The sequence below is a fragment of the Drosophila santomea genome, chromosome 3R (genome assembly GCF_016746245.2).
Source record: "Drosophila santomea strain STO CAGO 1482 chromosome 3R, Prin_Dsan_1.1, whole genome shotgun sequence".
Taxonomy (NCBI): domain Eukaryota; kingdom Metazoa; phylum Arthropoda; class Insecta; order Diptera; family Drosophilidae; genus Drosophila; species Drosophila santomea.
This window is the reverse complement of record NC_053019.2, coordinates 24,835,384-24,844,493: the sequence shown is the minus strand read 5'-3', so window position 1 is coordinate 24,844,493 and position 9,110 is coordinate 24,835,384. Positions and strand designations below refer to the sequence as shown.

Genomic DNA, 9,110 nt, shown 5'->3' with positions numbered 1-9,110 from the left:
GGAAGACGAAACGCTTCTTTCTATCTGTTACATAGTTTTCAACAATCTGGTATACCCTCTTACTCGTAGGATACGAGTAAGGGGTATAGTTACTGATCCCGTTTTCAAACAAAATCCCACCACAAATAAATTATAACACAAATTTTGGATTTATTGTATGTTTATTTATTTGAAATATCAGTTTGTATGCTGAGGTTTTCTATAATATATCTCAATTATCCATAATGATTGAGTATTATCTGAACCTTTTTTGTAGGTATTATGTTGTTAAATACAGATCTTGAGCATCGTTCATATTGCTTAATTTTTCCGGTTTTATGTTAGATGCCTGCTAAATGTGCACTCTATTTCATACAAACTGTGTATTTTCCGTATGTAATGAAGATGCTGAGTTGATTGTATCTTTGTTTGAAGAGTAGATGCTTTTACTTATTTTGGTTTTGATTTTAGATGCTGATGGAGTTTTATGCTATATATATATTTTTAGCTACGTTCAATTCTGCTTAATGTTTAGAGAACATTTAATTTTGAAGATTTTATTTCCTAAATATTCCAATGTTTTGCTACAATTCCAACAGATGAACGTTGATTTTATGAGGTTTATTTCTTAGCCTAAAACTTTATTACTTTTATGTGTTTTAACTCCATGAAATTCCGCACGTAACTACTTACTAAGAAATGTTAAAATAAATAATTTACTTTAATGTGTAAATTTAAATACAATATATATTTATTGCGATTTGTTTTTGTAAATTTAATATAATTTTGTCCTTATGTTGATTTTTGTAGATTTAATTTATTTAAACGTTGTGAAGGGGTACAAAGTGTGACGTTCAGGCTACGCTTAACTAACAACAAAATTCACATATAACAACAATAAAATGAAAATGTTACAAAAAATATATATCCTTCAATTAGTTTATGGTGTATGGTAAAAATACAATGTAAATATAGAGACTTTTTGTTTCGTTCGTGTGTACTATTCATTTAACATTTTGTGCTGCTTCAACGGTTTCCCATATAAATAGTTCCCCTTGCACGAGGCGGGAAAAAATGAAATATACTTTGATGCAGGTAAGTTGGATTCGACAAAATTCGTTTTAAGTGTGTGTGATTTTAATGGTTGTGCACAGCATGGTCAATGATCACTCGGACTAATCTGTATTTCCTTGCAGATCAAAATGTTTTTTTAATCGCAGTACAGCCATCTGGCTAACATGGTAATAGTATCTGCAAAGTTATACAAATGTACCCATCTATTTAAGATAGACGTAAGATCATATTGACCATCATACTGTTTGGGGATCGTTTGAGGAGTAAATATACAGAATGCTGTTTGTCAACAGAATGGCCAACACTTACATATAATTTCCTAACGTTTTGCTTTTGCTCATTGCTTATGCTCAAATAAATAGGTGATAAATAAATTAAATTACAATTTTGTAAATACATAAAATATTTGGCATTTAATTTCGCGAAGCTCTACGAATTGAATGGTATTCGATTTTAGCACAACATTTTGCACAAGGTTCAGAAGTGATTTGAAAATATATTTTCGGCTGGGTCTTTGGATGGCAATGCGTTTTAACCAGAACAAAAATCTGTCAATCATTCTCATTCTTGTGGAATGCTATTATCATATGTTACATACGTGCATATGATTTTATATCTCTTTTGGCATGGTGTTAGCATAGAAAAATGGCCACATTAAAAAAAAAACAAATAAGTATTTGATTCAAAAGTCTTATGGGAGGAAACAAATCTTAAAAGAAATTTGATTGATTTCTTTTTTACAATTTTCCATTTCTTTTGGCATTTAACATTATATTTTTGTGCTTATGCTTTGCTCTATATATTTAATATATAGTATGTATCTATGAATTCAAAATTTTTTCGCTAGGCTAAGTATTTTGGAGCTGCCTATGTTGATCGTACATATATGAAGTTTACTGTCTGTGTTTTTTGTGGTAGAAATATTCTGTTAAAAAAGAGTTGTATGTTTTTGCTCTCCTGGCGTATCAAGTTCATATAAAGTCGCTGTGTGCGAGACTCCTGTGGATTGTGCTTTAAAAACTTTTCACAAATTCCAAAATGTTGGTTTCCTCATCTCTAATACAATTGCTCAGCTGTCTCACGTTGTTTACGCTTGTCTTGTTGTTAAAAGTACTACAAAAGTGTGTTGTATCTGTCGTCAGTTTTGTTGTTAAAGTATTGACCAGGGAACACCGTACATTATCTCGCTAGCCCTCGCTGCTAAATGCTTTTCCCCATTCGCACGTCTTCAGTAATAACGCTCGCTATGCATCCGTTTCGATTTGGTTTGTTAGTACTTCTCATCGTCCGTGATTTCCCTATGGGAGTTCTGTAATTCTCAGGCCTTGTAGTGCTGATTCCTCACCGCGCAGCAGAGGCTCAGGGCGAAAGTCAGGGACAGCAGCTCCAGCAGAATGACAGCAGCGGTCACGGCGAAAATGGTGACCCAGTTCTCGTAGATGATCTCAATCAACTTGTCCACACAGCCCTGCAAGAGACAAATAGGAAACTCATTAATCGGTTTGTAAAAAAGTCGGCTCGGTTTTCATTCAGTTTGTTTACAGCTCGCATTCTCTGCATCTACTCTTACAGAAACGCCAACCAGACTGGCAGACAGAAGTTTGAGATGCGTGCTGAATATCAATATTAATTAATACGGTTTTATCGTCTCGGCATTGGCGGGCGTCAATTTTTATTAACGCAGTGCGTTCAAGCCGCAGAAAAAAGGATTATTAGTTTTTATGGCCAGGCGGCGATAGCGATCGGCAGGCCAAGAAATTATGATTCGGACACACCTATCAATTGAGTTTTGATGGTTTTTTGGTAATTCAGTGAATCGAAAAGCGATCGCTAAATGAATGGTCAATTAATTGAAATTTACAGAGAAAGAAACTATATAAACTATGACTCAGTGTATAAATTTGTTCTAATCTTATTCATTTTCATGCACTTGTAATTTTCTGGTAAAATTAGTATGAAGCAGCTTTTCAATAATCTAAAATCTATCTTTGCCTGGTCATTGGCATTACCTGCTGATAAATGGCGTTGTTCAAGGGGCCGCCAAATTTCAAGCGTCGCGACAGCTCACACTCGTTATCCTTCAAATTATCCTTGCAGCAGGACTCGGGTATGTTATAGAAGACATTCATGGAAGACACGGCGATCTCCACAATATTTGTGCGATCCACATTATTAAACCGACTCGTGGCCCAATCTCCAGGTCCATCGGCACCGCAGCATTTCAACTGAAACAGATAAAGATATTCGCATAAATCGTTTTTCTCTGCGAGCTGGTGGGTATGTATGTCCAAGCACTTACATTCTTTTGCAGCGTATCAAAGGTGACGGTGCGTGAACTCATGGTGGACTGGCCGTACTCCTCCTGGACTGATGACTTGACTGCCGCCCGCACGATGTCATCCAGCTTGTCTTTGTTGTGGAAGGCCCATGCCCCGGCTGCGATTTGTGCCACCATCACGATGAGTATGACACAGAAGAACTGCAAGAGAATTTCAGATTTATGAATGGCGGAGTGCGTTCAAGCCGTGGGCGTTGAGTAAATAAACTGGTTGCGATTTAAGAAAGATATGTTTGCACTCGCAATAAGGAACTCCATAAAATAAATAAAAAACTTTTGTTTACATAAATAAATAAAAAAAGATTCTACGCGGTCTACTATACATATATATATAAAATATATAAAATATATTTTCTATTACAAAAATGGAATAAGTACTTTAAATGACATAACTTTAAAAACAATTTTCCGTAACTACAATCTAATTTAATTGGGTTTTAAATTATTTTGGCAAGTGCATCGTTTTGCCAAACTGCCAAGGCATTGTGGGCGAACGTCCGTTGCAATCTTACGAGCGGAACAGTGTGGGCCACACATTTGCATCCATTTTAATTTGAATTCCCAGACACTGGTTATGATAGTACTTTACTGCACTTTTACTTACCGAAACCAGCAGACACTGCGACTCCCGACAAACTCCGCAACAGCCAAAGAATGCGCCCAATGTGATCAGGATGCCGATGGCCAGGAAAACATACAGGGCTATGTGATAGTGATTGTAGTTTTGTGTCATCGACAGCATAAATGTGGGATCGGTCAGCATCCAAACGGAGGTCACCACGATGGTCAGTCCGATGAGCTGCAAGCGAAAAGTGTACAACATAAAGTAGAGCATTACCTATTTTTACATATTTTCGCAGTAATTCTTAAATGGTTGCATCCATCACACTGGGCACACGCGTCAATGACGCCATCTGGCAAGGCGGCAATTAAAGTGGGAGACTGTCCCGCCCAGTTTTCCCGTCCCTTAAACATCTATAGTTTCGTACATATGTATGATGTCAGCTAAGTTGGACGCAGACTATATAGCAACTGCTGTTGTGCTTCTTTTAATTTAATTAAAAGCAGTAACATGAAACCAAGTAAAGTAAAATAATCTTTCAGTTATTCAATGCAGCATACAAATTCAAAGGCAGCTTTTTGAGCCCAAAACTTTCAAAAACCCATAAGAACAGGCCCATTAAGTTCGAAAATTAATGATGCGTTTAAGAAATCTACGGCATATAAAATTTGGTTTCGAGTTAAATTTTGGTGTTCATCGCCAAGACATACTGTATTTATATATAGCAGTGCCAAGACATTGATCCCCAGCGAGAATATGAGAATTGCAAGCTGTTATTATCTCACTTCTCGGGTTATCAGCGAACGAAATATGAACTTTTCTTTGAATTTCCGCTAAAGGAATTCTGGTTATTTAATTCTCCTTAGGTTTGCTGGCAAGAAATTAAACACTTAACTCACTGCTGCCAGTCCCAACCATCCAGAAAAATGTTGTGTTTAAATTTCCGCTCGTGCAATGAGTGAGAAAATCTAATAAAGAGCTTATGACTTAATAGGTTGGGCTGCCAAGCATCGAGGTGTCTATGCAAGTTCATTAATTATTCAGCAAAATTATTCATCGCAGGGAAATCGAGTGTGCGATGAGAGCTAATCAAGAGATGTAAACAAGTGCACATATTACTTGGAAAATATGTAAATTTAGAACCACTTAAGAAACAAAGGCTAACTGGGAAGCATTTCCAAATACAAAACACTTATTATCTCGTGTTTTTTTCTCAGCTCAAATGCTTTTGCAATTGCCTAGAAAACTGGAGCATTTCGGGCATCAGTGCTGCCTGATAAGATTACGCAGTGGATCTCGCAATAACCAAATATCTATTTAACTTGAAGATACACTAAAATTTGAGATATAAGATCTTAGAAACAGTTTTTGGCGCCCAGGAAAAATGATTTATACTCACTTTTCAGCAAGAGGAAAGTGTCGTAAAATATATGAAAATCTCATGGAATATAAGAGAAGCGGAGACCGGCTTTATGTGGGTGGTCCACGAAAGAGAGAGCTGCAATAAAGTGAGCGAGACAAAAAGTGTGCCACAAAGTGCACGATATGCTGGCCCAAAGTTCATGAATGTGAATATGTGAATGTGTGCAGCTAACGGAAAAACTACTCATGGAAACGTAATACAATGTTGCCCCATTCGAGGGCAGTTTATTGAGTAACGACTGATGCAAAGACGACATAAGTACATTGTAACCAGAAGACCTTGTTTGCATAACTTTAACTTATTTTTCTTGGGCAGGGTTATGAAAAAATATGGCTATGGATCAATAACATAACTATGAATATTATAAAAAATATGAAGCCTTGAGTTGAATTTTAAACATTTTATTTAAAGGAGAGGCTTATGCCCGAAGCTCTTCTTATATAGTAAGCACTACGTTGGATAAACCCCAATTCCCTATCCTTTTAGATCACAAAAGTTGACCCCGTTTGGAATCATTCCCATTTTCCCTGAACGAACTGAATCCACGCCTTGTTTGTAGCTATCTTTGTTGGAATTTTACGATTCCCCGAACGTTTTCACATACATATTTTTACACATCTGACACCATGTCGCGTGTCCAAGACAAACAAACAAAAAGCCCGCCGAATGGGCCAATAAATGTGCAGAGTCCTTCGTTGACCCAGTTTTCAGAGCCGAGGCGTCGAAAGCGGAAAACGAGAGAGCATTTTACTGCTTTCAAACTGCAAAAAAACAAAAAAAAAAAAATGGGGGCAAAAGGCAGCTGGGCTTGCATTGCATGTCCAGTCACAGTCACAGTTTTGCCCCACAATTAACCGCATCGATGGCAAATCGCAGCCATAAGGCAACAGCCATCATGCAACTCATGAAAATACAAATTGAAAAATGAATGAAGCGCCACTCATGAATAATTGAGTGAAAAATAGCACAGCGAATTAAGTATGTAGATGTGACATGTCAGAGCGAATTGAAAATAGATACAGGCCAGCATCGTTACTTTGAAATATTACTTTATTCAAAGCAAAAGATTACATTTTTTAGGAATTTAAAAATTCTGCACTATGGATGTCCGACTGTGAATGAATAAATGGTTTTTTTTAGTAGGTGGACAGGATAGGATTGTCAGATGGTCGACGGAATATTTGAAAATCTTTTAGTTTTGGTCACTGTCAACTTCAATGACGACAGCGCCGGCCGTTTAGCATTTTAGACGCTTTTGGCATAGGCCTCCCCCGGCGTCTTTCAACTGGGATATCGGCCTCATTGAAACGTCAGCGTCCTCAGAGATCGTGGCGTTCGATCACGATGCCCCACGGCGACGATGAAAATGGAAATGTTTGGAAACCGATGCACAGTGGTGAAAGATTCGAAACAATTCAAACAGTGGTCATGTTTTAAGAAGTTGAATAAAAATATATATTGTGGGTTTGTAGAATAATTGATAACATGCCCTGGCTAAAAATAGCCTCAAAACAATCTATGGAATGTCCATAGCTCCATATAAATAAAATCTGACGCACTTTCATCCATACACGGCTCTAAAAATAGTTCAAACGATTAGTGAAATGAACTGCATCACAAACACATCACATTTCTATCACTCATTGTTTCTCCACTGAAATCAAACGCATACCACTGGGCATCCAACAACATCAACGATGAATACTAAAACATCACAGATCAAGGAATATTACACAAAAACCAAATGTATTATATTATCTTATTAGGAAAGATGTATTATTAATTTGTAATCTATTAGTATAGAACAACAAGTTCCGGAAAAATCGAACAAAAGGTTTTCGAAAACTTATAATTGGGAAACTTGAAAAACCATTGGCATTTTCTCTCTGTGTACAACAACGAAAAACTGAACGGACGCGTAAGTTTGTGTTTTTCCTCGCCCGTATTCGAAAATAGCTTTTGACTAATAAATACTATAGACAGAAATCGAAAAAAGGCAGCAACAATCAACAAACCGACCAAAAAAAAATTGAAAACAGCCCGCATAAGAATCAAAATTTTAATTTGTTGCCCAAAGGAAAAGCGAAACTGATTTCGCAAGTCGCGGAAGACAAGAGGAAACCCCAAGAAAAACTCAAGGAAAACAAACACAAACAATCGCAGTGGCAGATAATAATTGAATGGAAACAATTGAAAGCCAAACGAGGCAATGTTGAAAGTCAAAAATTGCGTAAAACAACAAGCAGATAAGTTGGGCAAAGAAAATAAACCCTTTTTGTTCTGAGTGGGAGGAGGTCCTTTTTTTTAGAGAATTAAGCCAGCCGAAGTTTGTAAAAATATCAAAGGCACGTATGCGTTATAAAAATAATAAAACAACAAAAAAAGAGACAGGAAAAGACAGAAGCAGAAGAAAAACAACTGAACAAACATGTGGAGGGAAAAGAAAACAGTGGGAGGTGGGAATGGAGATGCTTAAATGTTTATCTCTCTGTGTGCGTGCGGAGGTGAGTGAGTGTGTGTGTGTGTCGTTCACTCTCCTCCCACAGCGGAACTTCTATTGTTTTTATGCGGGAGTACGAACAGAGCTGTAGGGAGTGCGAGCGGGAGGGGGATAGATACAGTGATGTCGCTTTAAAAAGCCAGTTGAAGTTATTAATGGTATTAAATAAATAAAAGTTAATAGGTCATAGGCTTTAAAGTAGAATTAATAATAATTATTAAACAATGTGTTTATATGAATGTTTAAGTTGACTTTCAAGTTTATAATGCAGTCACCCTTTCGATTTTATATATAATAATTATGAATTAAGTTAATATTCTGTAATATCCTTTTTTGTTAAAATATTTCAAGTCGTACTTAACATTTTGCCATGCCCATTTTTAAAAAAGGTTTAACTTTTGTTTTGGGCACCGCTGGGATCGGGAGAGTTGAGAATGGAGAGAGGGACTAAAAGAGCGGTAGGACTCCAAAGAGCGTGCGCACGGCTCCACCCCCGCCCCCACACCCTAACGAGAGAAAGAGGGGCGTAGGGAATACACAACACACACACACATTCGCTCACGCAACACCCACATACACACACACACGCATACACGCGCGCGAAAGGAGGTCCGTGTGTTCCAGTTGTTGTTGTTGTGATGGGAGAGAATCGAATCTCGCATTGTTGTTGCTGCTGCTGGAATCTACATACCCAGAATAAAATGTTTATAAGGACCATCAGATATTTGACACACGAACAGCAGCCGTTGAGACCCATGGCGGATTGATATTCTCAAATGGGTAACTCCTTAAAAAGTGGCTGTGATTTAACTGGTTTGTCAACCACTTGGAGATGCTCTTTTTCAAAGGAACCCCGAACTGCAGTGTCGCCTGCACTTTTCGACCTTTAACACTTTTTCAAAACACCCCGTCGGTCGCACTATATTTTTCGGATTTTTTTTTTCAATATTCCCGTGCTAAAATCTAGCGATTTGAGCCACTGTTTGCGCGATTGGCCGTTGCACCCGATTTGTTTTAAAAATTTTATTTGTGCATCGAGGCGTCCGTCCAACGTAAAATTCTTGAATCAGTGCGACCGTTAACGGGGCCGTTCAAATATACCAGCGGGTATAGAAATGCTAAATACTAAAAAGTGGTGACCTCTAAAATATACCAAAGACTTGGGTGCATAACTTTGCTAAGGCGTAACATTGCTTGCAACCGGCTTGAATTGAATCCTATACACAAACCCAAA

At 37.5% G+C, this 9,110-nt stretch overlaps 1 protein-coding gene across 1 annotated transcript; it reads right to left on the bottom strand.

The window, feature by feature from the left end:
* Positions 1-157: 157 nt before the first annotated feature.
* On the bottom strand, positions 158-8,942 carry LOC120452577 (CD81 antigen). Its single transcript, XM_039636860.1, has 5 exons — positions 8,568-8,942; positions 3,996-4,190; positions 3,353-3,532; positions 3,063-3,278; positions 158-2,521 (listed from the first exon to the last, which is right to left on the bottom strand). The coding sequence occupies exons 1-5, from the start codon at positions 8,631-8,633 to the stop codon at positions 2,372-2,374; spliced, it is 807 nt and encodes a 268-aa protein (XP_039492794.1). The 5' UTR covers positions 8,634-8,942; the 3' UTR covers positions 158-2,371.
* Between the last annotated feature and the right edge of the window lie 168 nt (positions 8,943-9,110).